General features: G+C 35.8%; 1 protein-coding gene across 2 annotated transcripts in view; it reads left to right on the top strand.

Moving 5' to 3' along the window:
- Positions 1-15,607, top strand: part of KLHL8 (kelch like family member 8) — a 60,432-nt gene that overhangs the window by 34,294 nt on the left and 10,531 nt on the right. Inside the window, exons 3-6 of one of the 2 annotated variants that reach the window (XM_004039083.5) lie at positions 564-1,112; positions 2,976-3,162; positions 7,756-7,899; positions 9,524-9,635. In XM_004039083.5, coding sequence (XP_004039131.1) covers positions 564-1,112; positions 2,976-3,162; positions 7,756-7,899; positions 9,524-9,635 — 992 coding nt within the window. The remainder of the gene's footprint in view (positions 1-563; positions 1,113-2,975; positions 3,163-7,755; positions 7,900-9,523; positions 9,636-15,607) is intronic. The other variant, XM_055384617.2, reaches the window with a different exon arrangement.

The following is a 15,607-nucleotide window of genomic DNA, read 5'->3' as shown; positions in this document are numbered from 1 at the left end:
CATATATAAAAGAGGCCAAGTGTGGTGGCTCACACTGGTAATCCCAGCACTTTGGGAGGCTGAGGCAGGTGAATCAGTTGAGGCCAGGAGTTCGAGACCAACCTGGCCAACGTGGTGAAACCCTGTCTGTACTGAAAAAACAAAACCCACAAAAATTAGCCAGGCGTGGTGGTGCACGCCTGTAATCCCAGCTACTTGGTAGGCTGAGGCAGGAGAATCGCTTAAACCCAGGAGGCAGAGGTTGCAGTGAGCTGAGATTGCGCCGCTGCTCTCCAGCCTGGGCAACAGAGCAAGGCCTTGTCTCAAAAAAAAAAATTTTTTTTTAATTTTAAAAAAGTATATATATATATATATGAATATGATATGTGGTTAATTTGGAATATGAAAATTACCTGACTTTAAGAAACTGGCCTACATTGAAAGTAAGTGATCAAAGGATCGCCTTATAAAAAGATACTCTAAATTTGTCTGGAAATTTTGTCCCTGCTACAAACACATGTTAAATGCTGACCTGAAGCTGATTTTGATATTAAACTGAATCTTTCTTGGTTTCTTTTGAACAGGTTGGCTCAAAGCTAATCTCTTGTCACAAGCTGGTATTGGCTTGTGTTATTCCCTACTTTAGAGCCATGTTTCTTTCTGAAATGGCTGAAGCCAAGCAAACGCTGATTGAGATTAGAGATTTTGATGGTGATGCGATAGAAGACTTGGTAAAGTTTGTCTATTCTTCACGGCTCACTTTGACTGTTGACAATGTCCAGCCTCTCTTATATGCAGCCTGTATTCTGCAGGTTGAACTGGTGGCTAGAGCTTGTTGTGAATACATGAAGTTACATTTTCATCCCTCCAATTGCCTGGCAGTAAGAGCCTTTGCAGAAAGTCACAATCGAATAGACTTAATGGACATGGCGGATCAGTATGCCTGTGACCATTTTACTGAAGTAGTGGAGTGTGAAGACTTTGTAAGTGTATCACCGCAGCACCTCCATAAGCTTTTGTCCTCCAGTGATCTAAATATTGAAAATGAAAAGCAGGTCTATAATGCTGCCATCAAGTGGCTTCTTGCCAATCCTCAGCATCATTCCAAATGGTTGGATGAAACACTTGCACAGGTAGGAGCTGAAATAAGATTTCACACAGAAATGAAGTGATATGGAAGCAAATCAACATGCTTCATTTATTAGGAAAAGTGTAGATTATTTCAAGGAATATAGAAATTATTGATGTAATAAATGATAGAAATGGCTTTTAGCTCTCTAATTTTCCTATTAACTTGCTGTGCTGTTTCAGGATGAATCTAAATTTGTCACATTTGAATTAGCAATATCATTTTCTGCTTTTTAACCTGAATATTTAAAATATTCCTTTGGGATACTAATGATGAATATTTTATTTATGCCAATAGAAAATGGTTTGAGGAAATAACTCTAAATTAATATACTTTATGATTATTGTTTTATAATGAAGTTTCTAAATTTTAATGAATTATTTTGCTAATAAAAGTATAGTTATTCCTAATGTGTGTAGATTTATTATGTAAACAACCATAGGACATCACTTCTATTTTCTTCTCTCACTGTAGTTTGACTTTTTTTAAACCTCAGAAATGTGTCTCATTGCTACTGTTCTTATTTTTTACTGTCAATAGGAGTTACCAGGATAAGAAGATTATAGGCCCTTGTGATCTTTTTTTCTTTTGTCTTCTTCCTCTCCTTTCTCTCCCTTCCCTCCTTCCCTTCCTCCATTTTTTCCTTTCTTCATTTATTCCTGAGAAGTAAAATGACATTTTGCTACTTAAAAGAAGAATGTTCTTATTTACTTATTTTTTCTAAATTAAATACTTTGTTAAAACTTAGTGCTTGATAAAAGCACTTAGTGATAATTCTCGTGATTTTTAATAACAAAGTTTCCTAATAGCATTATCAGAAACTTAAACAAATAGTAAGAAGAATGAAGAAGAATGAAAGTGCTTATAAGTACCAGTGTTCTCATTTTAGATATTTATAGGCAGATGAAGTAAACCTATTCAGAGTATGATGAGAAGACATTTTTTCAAGTGTATATCACAATATTTATGCATTCATATGAGTATCAAAGTTCAGAACACATTAAATCTTCTCAGAATTATTTTGAAAGTAAGTTTGTCCGCAAAGCAAATAGAAAGTTTCATTATCTTGCAGCTATATCTTATTTGTGTATATGTGTTTTTCTTTAAGATGGTAAGGCAGATTTCATTCAAGGGGGGCCATAACAATAGATACAGGGACTGCTGCAACAAAGTCTTGCAGTTGGGGAGAGAGACTGGACTCAACCCCTTACGTGTGTGTGTGCTTTTAACTCAAAATAGCATTACCTGGTTTCATCATCCCCTTTAATCCACTGGAAAATCAGTGTATCTTTAATAGAGGAATGGTGAATGCCTCTGTTGAAAGAGGGGATGCATCCCTAAGTTAGTATATTCCCTTCCAAGATCATTAATTTGAAGAAAACAACACTTGTTTCAGATATGAATTTTTACATTTTTAAGTAAGAAATCACATTTCCCTATGTTTAATCTTAGCTTAAAAAGGCAAAAGAACAAAGCACAGCACTTTTGTTTTGATTGTGCCTTTATCAATAGAAGGGCCCTGTGATTATGTCAGTACCGTTTTTGGAAGTAAGCAATCTGAATGAAGACAATTCAATTATAAAGCCTATTTAAACCGATATTTAAAGTGGGTGGATATAATTTAACGTGTAGTCTGATTTCATTTGAGCAGACCAGTACTGGAAATTGCTTATAATTTGGCACATTGAAAATCATGAACATGTTACATTTCATGAAGTAACAACTTAAGTTTTAAAAAGAGAACATGCTGCAGTAGAAGTGGAGAATTACTCATCTTGTTTTCACCTTTATTTGATACAATTTTTAGACTTTATATTTTCCCAAGAAAATATAAAATTTGGTGTATTGCAACTATTCATGATCTTAGGTTCGTCTGCCATTGTTGCCGGTTGATTTTCTTATGGGTGTTGTGGCAAAAGAACAGATTGTCAAGCAAAATCTAAAATGTAGAGATTTACTGGATGAAGCAAGAAATTACCACCTTCACTTGAGTAGCAGAGCAGTACCTGACTTTGAATACTCCATTCGGACTACCCCAAGGAAGCATACTGCTGGTAACCAAATTATTTTGTCAATTCTCCTGGAAGGATCTTTGTTGTATTTGAGGGTTGTTCATGTGTGCCCAAACTTAGTTGTAATATAATTAGTGTCTGATTGCCTTAAAGTAATAATTGGCAAATACGGTTTTATATATTTATAATTTTTACTGTACATTATTTAGTTTTACCAATAAGCCAGTTTTTTAAAAAGCCGTAATCATTTCCTGTATACTCTGAAGAGCCTACTGAAATATCTCTTCTTTTGAGATCTTTCCCGATTCTGAACTTGGTTTACTATGTTGCATTGTCATTTACTCATTTGACATGTCTTAAGTTCTTCAAAGACAGCTGAGTATCTTATTTAGGTTTCTATCCCTAGGGCCAAGCATGGAGCTTGAAATATATTGTGCGTCTAAATATTTGTTTTTTCATTTTACCAAATAAAAAGGGCACTAAACATAGCTAACATTTGTATAATGAGTTATATTAAACTCTTAGAGTCTAAAGCCCTTATATTTTAGGAGGCAGGCAGTTTCACCTTTATTTGATACAATTTTTAGACTTTATAATTTTTCCCAAGAAAATAGTTCATGTTCGCTTCTTTTTTTTGAGACATTATGCTGTAAGAAGTATCACGTTTTAATAAAATATTTATAAAGCGTAACATATTTGAGACATGAGTGAATACATGAGGTTCAGAAATTTAGGAAGAGGAGCTCTAAATAGACTTCCTCTATATATGGTGCAATCTAAATATGCAGTTATCAAATAATGAGGTCTTTGAGATAGCCTGAAAACAACAACAAAAGGCAATACTTGATTATGAGTAGAATGAGATTTTATCTAGGTAATACAAAGAAATGCTGAAAGTCATACACCTACCTATGAAGAAGTAGTTTTTCTAGATAATTAGTTTAACATGAAACTAATTATCCTCATTTTTTATAGGTTGATGTAAGTAATTAATATATATATATATTTTTTTTGAGATGGAGTCTCACTCTGTCGCCCAGGTTGGAGTGCAGTGGCGCGATCTCGGCTGGCTCACTGCAAGCTCCACCTCCCAGGTTCACGCCATTCTCCTGCCTCAGCCTCCTGAGTAGCTGGGACTACAGGCGCCCACAACCATGCCCAGCTAATTTTTTTGTATTTTTAGTAGAGACGGGGTTTCACCATGTTAGCCAGGATGGTCTCAATCTCCTGACCTCGTGATCTGCCCGCCTTGGCCTCCCGAAGTGCTGGGATTACAGGCGTGAGTCATCACACCTGGCCCAAGAATTGATTTTTTTTAGTTGTATAGCTTTTTTGTTGTGAATTTAGAAAGTCAGGGTATTTGATGGAATTCTTCAAACTCAGAATTGAATTCAAATAACATCTTAGCAGCCTAGGTTATATGCCAAAATATACTAGACAGTCATATGAATGATCTCTTACATGACTGAAGGAACTTTATGTAGTAGGTTTTAGATAAGGATTTGATCCTCATTTTGAAATAGGTCGTTTTATTCTGTTTTAAGGATGAGGAGACTAAGAATTAAGTTAAAAATATGCCAAAGGTCACACATAGAAATAGCAGAGAAAGGGTATGCATCCTGGTCTTTTACTTCTATTTTAGTTTTTTTTTTTTTTTTCCTTCCATACGATGTTCCTATGTGAACTATATAGATGAAATACTAGTTTCTACTTAAAGAAAATCTAATCAAAGATTAACATTGCATTCTGGGATTATAGTCCTAGCTGTGCCATTGAACATCTGTAATTTTGGGCAAATTTATTAATCAGGGTCTCAGTTTACTTATAAACAAATTTCTTTTCTTATCTTTTTTTTTGAGACTGAGTCTCACTCTGTCACCCAGGCTGGGGAGCAGTGGCGCTTTCTCAGCTCACCATGCTTCCCAGGTTCAAGCCATTCTTGTATGCACCACCACGCCGGGCAAATTTTTTTTTTTTTTTTTTTGTATTTTTACTAGAGGCAGGGTTTCACCATGTTGGCTAGGCTGGTCTCGAACTCCTGACCTCAAGTAATCCACCCACCTCAACCTCCCAAAGTGCTGGATTACAGGTCTGAGCCACTGCACCCAGCCCAGCTTATAAACAAATTTCTTAATCAAGGCCTCTGTTTACTTATAAACAATTTGACTAAATGATCTTCACAGTTTCTTCCAACTTTTTTTTTTATTAAAAAAAATTTTTTGAGACAGGATCTTGCTCTGTCATCCAGGCTGGAATGCAATGGTGCAATCACAGCTCACTGTGCCTTGAACCTCATGGGCTCAAGCAGTCCTCCTCCCTCAGCCCCCTGAGTAGCTGGAACCATAGGCACATACCCAGATATTTTTTTTTCTTTTTTGTAGGGAGTGGGTCTCACTATATTGCCCACGTTGGTCTCAAACGCCTGGGCTCAAGTGATTCACCCACTTCAGCCTCCCAAAGTGCTGGGATTATGGGTGTGAGCCACCATAACTTGCTGCCCTTCCGACTTTAAATTTATCTGACTTAAAATATTGAATTAGTTGAAAAAGATAGCACAAGCAGCTACCAGGCATTCATTTATGCAGTCATTCAGCAAACCTTTATTAAGTGCCTACCATGTGAAAGGCTCTGGGTTAAACATAAGAAATGCAGGCACATACAGAATACAGCCGGACTTATTTTGGAATAACTTGTCTGGTCTAGGAAAATAGACATTTGAATAAATGCAGTAAAGTCTTAACAGGTACTTTTATATCTTCATAAGGTATAATGGGACTTACAAAGAAAACAGTAGTTTTTTTTTTATCTTGGAAGAGTCAGAAAAGGTTTTGTAGGGAAAGTAAACCTTAGCCTTGGTTGTGAATAATAAATAAATGTTCTTCTGAATGCTAGTTAGGGTAAGGGTGTTCAGTTCATTTTACAATTATTGAATGCCTAGTACATGGCAGGTACTGTGCTAGTCCTTTTTAATGCATAATTGCTTAATACACAGTCTTAACCTACCTTAGACTCTGGTAACAGATGTTGGCATAACAGATCATTTTAATACTGTGTGTTAAATAAATGCTAATTACCAAAAGTGCTATAGGAACACCAAAGATGTGTACTATATGCATAGTTGCAGGAGCATGAAGTTTAAGAGAGAGAAAGAGGGGAGGAGATTGGGTTAGATCCTGGAAGACCTTTATGCTGTGATAAGGTTTTACCTTGTAAGGTAGCCTTTGCTGCTCAAAGTATGAAGGAAGTGGTCACCCCTCGACCAGCAGCATCAGCCTTCACTTGGGAACTTGTAAGAAATGCAAATTCTTGGACTTATCCCAAACCTACTGAATCAGAAACTCTGGAAGTCAGGCCCAGCAATCTGTGTTTTATGCCCTCCAGCTGATTCTGAATTACACTACACTGTTTTTTTTTTAAATTGTGGTAAAATATATATAACAAAATTTGCCATTTTAAGCATTTTTTGTCTTATTTATTTTTAGAGACAGGGTCTCACTCCATCACTCAGGCTGGAGTGCAGTGGTGCAATCATAGCTCACTGCGACATCGAAATCATGGGCTCAAGTGATCCTCCTGCCTCAGCCTCCCATGTAGTTGGCACTGCAGGCATGCCCCACCACAGCTGGCTAATTAAAAATTTTTTTTTGTAGAGATAGGGGTCTTGTTCTGTTGCCCAGGCTGGTTTCCACCTCCTGGCCTCAAATGATTCTCCTGCCTCAGCCTCCCAAAATGCTGGGATTACAGGCATGAGCCACTGCACCTGCCCATTTTAACCATTTTTAAGTGTACAATTCAGTGGCATTCACTAAAGTTTTTGAGAAGTACTGGTGTAGGTAATGGAAGGCTATCAAAAGAGCCTTTTCATTAGTTTACTGTGTTGACAATCTGAAAGCAAAAAGACAGCTAAGTGTTAAGAGAGGACAGGATTTTGCAGTAGTTAGGTAGTAGGTGATGAGGGCATGAACTGTTCCCAGTGGTATTGGGATTAGAGAGGAACAGATAGGACACCACAGGGAAGGAAGAGGTTGTTTAGGTAGGCAAGAAGGGGAGATCCTTTTGAACTTGTTGGGTCTGAGGTGTCCGTGGGACATCAAGTGGAGATGTGGCTTAGAAATGTATATAGGAAGGTGTTATGATATAGATGGAATCTAAAACAAAGGGATGAACTTTTCCTGTGTGAGCAAAAAATATGTGAGAAATGGGCTAAGGATGGAACATGGAAAACATAGAAGGAAATAGATGATTGGAGACAAAAGGAGACTGATATAGAAATCAAGGAAGTAAGATGTTTCCAAAAAAATGGGATGATCAGCATATCAAATGTTGCAATTGTGTTCAATAAGAAATTAACTTAGAGGCTGATTGGTTTTGTTACGACCTTAGGAAGAGTAATTTTAGAAGGTAGGTGAGAGTACAAACCATATTGTAGTGGGACATTAGCAAGCAGAGATAGTTGATATACCCTATTCTTTGAGGGAACGAGAAGAAAATTTTATTAGATTTCTAGTAACATAACATTGAATACTATCCAAATAACTTTTTTTTGTCTTTTTGCTTTTATCCAAAGTTTTGGCTTTCTAATTTTTTTCAATTTGGCAGCTATGATTTATCTCTATTTTGTGGCTTTACCTTTAGGTGTGCTGTTTTGTGTAGGTGGTCGAGGTGGATCTGGTGACCCCTTTCGCAGTATTGAATGCTATTCTATCAACAAAAACAGTTGGTTCTTTGGACCAGAAATGAATAGTCGAAGGCGACATGTGGGTGTAATCTCTGTGGAAGGTGGGTCCACTCTTGTCTGAAATATCATATGATCACAATGCTCTTTTTAAAATATTTCAACTCTGAGAATTTATTTTTATATAAGAAAATGACTAAATTGTAAATTATTTTTAAATAAAATGCTTGGTTAGTGATAATTTACTTGCTTTGTGCCCACAGATGCTCAGCGTGCATAATATGGAGATGAATATCAGAGAAAAGAGATATAAAGAGTTAAACTATTCTGAGTTATAGTTACCAAAAAACTAAACCAAGGAAAAATGTTTATAGAACTCAAATTATAATTACATATCAGCTTTTTTATGCCCATCTAATTAAAATTAATGATTATTAGTACAATTAATTTTTTTTACTTATTCCTGGAAATGAATTAATTTTAGAACCATGGATAAATTGTCAGAAAACTCTAAAAGATCACTTTTTTATTATAAAAGTATAAATGAATTTTTAACAATATAAAAACATTTTCATAAAAAATGAAAACCACTTGCAACACACCCAGAAATAGTCACAGTTAACATTTTGGTGTACAATCTTGCCTATCTTTCTCTGTGTGTTTTTATTTGTTTTATTGAGGAAAAAAATTGATCATATTAACAGTTTTATGGAGATTGAGGTGGGAGGATCATTTGAGCCTGGGAGTTCAAGACCAGCCTGGGCAACGTAGGAAGACCTTGTCTCTACAAAAAAATTTAAAAATTTAGCCAGACATAGTGGTGCATGCCTGTGGTCTCAGCTACTTGGGAGGCTGAGGTGGAAGGATCACTTGAGCCTAGGAGTTTGAGGCTGCATTGAGCAGTCATAACACCACTGCACTCCAGCCTGGGTGACAGAGCAAGACCCTGTCTCAAAAAGAAAAGCCAAACAACAAACCAGTTTTATATGTATGTGTGTAAGTGTGTATGTGTGTGTGTGTGTGTGTGCACAGTTTATATATATATATATATATAGTTTTTGTTTGTTTGTTTGTTTGTGTTTTTTTTTGAGATGAAGTTTCACTCTTGTTGCCCAGGCTAGAAGGCAGTGGTGCGACCTCAGCTCACTATAACCTCCGCTTCCCAGGTTCAGGCAATTCTGCCTCAGCCTCCCAAGTAGCTGGGATTACAGGTGTCCACCACCACGCCCAGGTAATATTTTGTATTTTTAGTAGAGATGGGCTTTCACCATGTTGGTCTCGATCTCCTGACCTCAGGTGATCCACCCACCTCAGCCTTCCAAAGTGCTGGGATTACAGGCATGATCCACCATGCCCAGCCACCAGTTTTATATTTTAAAATATAACCTAATAAGAGCATTTTTCCATTTTATTAAGCATTCTCTGAAGGCATGATTAGTGATTTCATCTACCAAGTAATAAAAAGTTGGGAAGCCTAAGGGGGGGGGGGCGATAATATTAGAGCATTTACTAATAAATAACTTCATGTAGAACAGCATGTTTAGTGCAAGCTTACATTGATTTTTCATTCAGCTACCAAAATGACATTGATCATAATGTTGAACAGAACAGCAATTATTGAAAATTAACTTATGGTGACATTTTAATTATATAATGTTTATATATGTAACATTAATGTTATGAATTTATTTATTTGGAGTCAAATGAAAATACTTGTCTATTTGACAGGTAAAGTGTATGCAGTAGGTGGACATGATGGAAATGAACATTTAGGGAGTATGGAGATGTTTGATCCTCTCACTAATAAATGGATGATGAAGGCATCAATGAACACAAAGAGGTAGATCAGCATGGAAAGTTATTTTGAACTGATGGTGGAAATAAAGTTTCTTAAAATTTAAAGGCCTTATTTTAAACTTTTTTTTCTACTTTAGAAACTTTAAATACCTTCTCAAACACATTTTGTTAGCATGTCCAAAGTGATACTTTGTTAACACCTTTTATTTTTTTTGAGAATTAAAAATGCAGTCATGTTTTAGAGTACCATATGGTAGTCACAGTTTTCACTTATACATGAGCATTGATTTTTTTAAACATTTTATTTTGAGATAATTTTAGTTTATTCAGAGAAGTTGCAAAAATATTAAAGTTTCTGTGTACCAGTGGTTCTCAACTGAAGATGATTTTGTCCCCTCTATGGGACACTTGGCAGTGTCTGGAGACATTTTTGGTTGTCACAGCTTGGGGATGGGAAAATTGCTGCTAGCATCTATGGGAAGAAGTCAGAAACGCTGCTAAAGATTCTATAATGCACAGCAAAGAATCTTCTAGCCCAAATGCCAGTGGCAAAGATAATCCCAAATGCCAGTGGCAAAGATAATGCCAAATGCCAGTGCTGAGATGGCAAAACCTTGCCACCTACCCTGCACCTGGCTTCCCATAATGTTAGCATGTTACACAGCCATAGCAGTTACTGAAATTAGCATTGAACAGTAGGATTAATTAATCTGTAGACTTTTTGGGTCAATTTTCCCAAACATCCTTATGCTTCTTACTGATTTTTCTTGTCTAATTGTATTGCCTAATAATCTAATACAGGTGAATAATGGCAGAGATAGTAGGTGTTTTTGTCTTGTTCCTGATCTTATTAGAAAAGTATCTAGTGTTTTGCTATTAAATAAGATACTGACTTTAGGACTAAGGTATCTATATTTTTATCATGTTAAGAAAATAGTCCTCAATTTCTCTTTTCTTCATTGATTTTTATCCTGATGAACAGTAATATTTTAAGTTCTCACCTACATATTTATGTTCTCATTTACATATTTATGTTCTAATATTTATATTCTCATCAACATAAACTGGAATATATGATGATTAATGTATCAGTCTAAAGGGAAGATTTTTAGTAACATACTTATTACTCTAACCTGTTTGACACTTTCATTAATGACTTGAATACCAGCTTTTTAGATATCCTAAGGTGGAAAGATCACTAAGGCATGTGACCAAATCAGGATTCCAAAGACAGAGTAGACCACATATACTCTAGACAAAAACCTAAAAAATGTTAGAGTTATAGGTTAAAACCTGCCTTAGGTATTTTAAAAACTCAATCCCACAAGTACAACATAACATGGTGGGAAATCAGGTTTTTGATTGTTTCATATGGAGAAAAGTACCTGAACCATTATGAAACACAGCTCTTAAAAAAAAGGAAAGGAAAAAAGTGAATATAATACAGTTGCCTACATTAAAAGAAGTGAAGCCTTAGATTAAGGGAGTTATAGTTGTATTGTTCTTGACACTGATCTCTCCGTATGTATAGATGTATTGTTGAAGTAGGGTATATAACACCAGTTGGGGTATGGGAATAGATGATTAGACTCTCTGTACATTTTTAAAAATTTATTTTGGGTGGATGTTTTATAATGAACATAACTTGTTAGTACAGTAACGTGTTTATAATTTGAAAATAAGATCTATAGAAGATGCACAAAAATGGATTGTAATAAATGTGAGAATGATAATCTGGAATGCATGTAAGAAAAAACCAGCAGGTTAGTAATACAACTGAAAACCATGTTATCTACAAAAAATAGTTGAAGCGTTGTGATCTGGAGACAAGAAAACTTACAGGAGTTACTAGATATTTTAAGAGTGTATGTTGATTTAGTAGGAAGGAATAAATATTTGTTTATTTATGATTCAGTATAGTAGCAATGAAGCATACTGTAATTCCTCCTAGTGATTGGAATTGTATTGTCAGAAAGATCACATATATTTTGCACCAAATGGGAGATTAAATTTTATTGCCTATTTTTTTTTCAACTTTATTGTTCTGTTAATAGCGTGAGGATTTCAAAGACTGAGCTTAATAATTTGTATAAAACTAGATACTAGAATAATTCTGCCTCTGTGTCAGAGTGAAAATATAATGCGAGAAGAGAGAAGAGGGCTATCTTAGTAAATATTGAAAATATTGCTGAAGAGTTTCTTTTAATAAAACTGCAGGTGGGCCGGGCATGGTGGCTCATGCCTGTAATCCCAGCACTTTGGGAGGCCGAGATGGGCGGATCACCTGAGGTCAGGAGTTTGAGACCAGCCTGGCCAACATGGCAAAACACCGTCTCTACTAAAAATACAAAAATTAGCTGGGCGTGGTGGCGGGTGCCTGTAATCCCAGCTGCTAGGGAGGCTAAGGCATGAGAATCGCTTGAACCCAGGAAGTGGAGGTTGCAGTGAGCCAAGATTGCACCATTGCACTCCAGTCTGGATGACAAGAGCAAAATTCCGTCTCAAAAAAAAAAACCTGCAGGTGATATATATACACACACACACACATACACACATACACACATATATATGATATATAATGATATGTACCTTAATATATATAAATGTATCACCCACAGTTTAATTAAAAGAAACAAACCTGAACTAGTAAAACCATACCTGAGACATTGTGGCTTATATGGTTGGCAAATGAGCACCATTCTGTAAAAATGACTTGTTATCAAAATGAGCAATTAAAAACTAAACCACACATGGGGATATGTTGCCTCTAATTTTCTATTTTTGATTAATAATATTTTCAACTGGTTTTTGCTTCTTGTGTTAAAATATGAAAGATTAAAACGAAATGTGAAGACATTTTAAGCTTTTTTTCCCTCATGAAAAAGAATCCTAGAAAAAAAAAAAGCTGGTCTTAAACTGTTATCTCCCACTGTCTACAAGTGACATTTTAATACTTTAATAGGGAGTGATTTACACTATGTGATAACTGCATGGATTAAAATGGGAGATAAAATCCCAGAGTACTTTTTTAATCTTTATATCCCTGTTACTATGTTGGTTTTTAGCCAAAGATTGAATGAAACTTCTCTAGCAAAATAGCAGTTGAATTTCTTTAATCTTTTAAAATATGCCCCGAGCATTTACAATCTGTGTGAAAAATAATAGAGCTACAATTATTTTGTCGTATTATTTGTTTATAACTTATATAGCCCCAAATCATCTTTTTGGCATTTCAATAAATTTTCACATGTGAAATATCTGGTTATCTTTATTTTTTTATTTCATCTTTCCACTGAAATGGACACCGATGTTTGTTTAAGCTGAGTCTCTTGAAACCCATCATCCTGACAGCATGTCTAAAGATTCACTTATTTATTCAAAAAAAAGTTTTAAATGCCCACCACAAGACACACCAAGTGGTAAAGATACCACTTTGTTTTTTGCTACCAGCAGTAAAAAACATAGCCAGTGTCTCTGCCTCTGTATAGCTTACATTGTAGAAGAGAAGATAACAAATAATGACATAAGGGCAATAATATTAGCATGGGGTGAGTAAAGGGTGCTTGAGGAGTGGAGAACATCTTAATGAAGCCCCATTTATTATGATCTGAAGGAACTGCAGAATTTAGCCTGATTAAGTTATTATAGGTGGGGTAAGAGTGGTAAGTGGAGGGAGATGAAGAGCCTTCAAAAACCAGGCGATGAAAGAGAGCAAAGAGCATGAAAGAGGTCCAATGTAGTTGGAAGATTAAGGGGAAGAGTGTCTAGAAATGAGCCAGAAAGAGTAAGTAAAGGATGAAGCCCTTTCAAGTTTGCCAAGGATATTTTATCTGATGGGCTTTGAATTAAACATATATATTTAATATGCATGTATAGTAAATATACATTTTATATTTTTATTTAAATAATAGGGGAATTATAGGATCAGATTTCTCTTTTCAGAGAACTTCTGCATACAAAATGGAGAAGGGATTTGAGGATGACCAGAGTGAAAACAGTCTGACAGACCAAAAAGGGTTATTGTAATTCTTCATCCCTTGATGTGAAGAAATAATGGTGGCTTAGACTATACTGATAGAAATAGAGATAGAGAAAAGAGGACATATTTGAAAGATAGTTCAGAGGTGTATGGTCAAAAAGACTTTATGATAATTAGAAAGAACAGTTAGGTAGAGGCAAAGATGATTCTTCGGTTTCTGCCTTAAGCAACTGGATGGATAGTGGTATGATTTCTGAATTAGAAAAACAACATGGTGAATGGGATAAAATTTTTGTTTGTTTTGTGATGGGGGTGTATTAATTTTCTTTGTCCATGTAACAAATTGCCCCCAATTTAGCAGCTTAAAATAGCACCCATTTATTAGCTCACAGTTCAAAAGTCATGCAGGTTTTGCTAGGCTTTCTACTTAGGGTCCCACAAGGCCAGAATCAAGAGATTGGGCTAGGCTTTTGTCTGGAGGCACTGGGGAAGAAGCCACTTCCAGGGCCATTTAGGTTATTGATAGAATTCAGTTCCTTGTGGCTATAGGACTGTTTCTCATTTTTATTGGCTGTTGGCTACAAGTCACTGCCAGATCCTTCCCACATGTTCCCCCCACCTCCAAACAAGCAGTGGCACACTGCATTCACTTGGTTTTTTGAATTTCTGACAATCAGCTGGAGAAACCTCTCTGCTTTTGAAGGTTTGTTTGATTAGATTAGGCCCGCCAAGGTCACCTCCCTTTTGCCATATAATGTAGCATAGTCATGAGAGTAACACCAGGGGATGAAGGTCATGGGGGATGAGGAGTATCTTAAAATTCTGCTTACCACAGCAAGGTGGGCAGTGAGTTTCATTTCAGATTAAAGTTAAGGTTGAAGAGCCAGCAAGACAGATTTGAGGTAGAAATTGGGTATATGTCTGAAAATATATATTTGAATTATCACAAATCTGTGGAAAGAATGGGATATGCTTAAGGAGAGAAAGTGTAGAGTGACCCTTAGGGAACTTTATAATTTAATGATGGAGTAAAGAAGGCACTGATAAAGGAAGCTGAAAAGCACTAGCCAAAGACGTAGGAGTGGACTAAAACGTGTGATGTTATGAAAACCAAGAGAGTTTTGAGGAGTAGGAAATAAGCCAATGATGTTGTCTGCTTTTGTCCTTTAAGGGGAGGGACAATTATGAGGCATACTTACTTTATTTCCCTGACCTAACATCGTTACATTCTACAGAACACATGTACTTGTTCTCACACACCTGAACATTTTTATAAGCACAGTATTTGGTAAGTCATAGCTTTATACCCAAGAGAAAAGAGGTTGAGGAGCCTGAAAGTAAATGATAACATTATCCTTAAGAATTCTTTTGTTGGATACTCTCTGGTAAATTTAGAGTTAGAATCTCAGTGAAGCAGCTGCTTTCTCCAATAATAATAAAAGCTAATACTTCATGGAACTAAATATGGGCCAGACATTGTTCTTGGTGCTTTGCATGTATTAACTCATTAATATCAGCTATGTCTCAGATGAGACACAAGATAGTAGAGGTTTATAAATTATCCAAGCTAGTGACAAAATAATAGTTTGATAATAGTTCAACTTTTGATTGGTGCAGTGTGTTTTTTAAGAAATTGAGTTGTTTTTTTTTTTATCACTGTTAAATCATCTTTTAACATGGGCTAAGTCTCTTACTTTTAGAGAGAAGTAAGTACGCTTCAGAAATAAAGCAACGTGACATAAAACTTGTAATATAAAATTTAATACTCTTTTGTGTGGTATAATGAAACCCTGCAACAAAATGAGCTCTGTAATTGCATGGATTTGTAAGTGAGATTGGCTTCTGACCTCCGCTGCAGAACTTATCTGTCAACTCATTAACCTCTCAGTTATGCCGCTGTGTGTGCACTAATTGAATATTTTGAACTCTTTTATACTATTTTGTTGGGTTATATTTTATTGTTTTGAGTTTAAAGTAGCCTGTGTAGGCTATGCACTGTACAACTTTAGGGGGCAGTATTCACACAGAGTTGCACA

This window comes from Gorilla gorilla, chromosome 3 (genome assembly GCF_029281585.2).
Source record: "Gorilla gorilla gorilla isolate KB3781 chromosome 3, NHGRI_mGorGor1-v2.1_pri, whole genome shotgun sequence".
Taxonomy (NCBI): Eukaryota; Metazoa; Chordata; class Mammalia; order Primates; family Hominidae; genus Gorilla; species Gorilla gorilla.
This window is presented reverse-complemented; position numbering and strand designations above follow the sequence as displayed.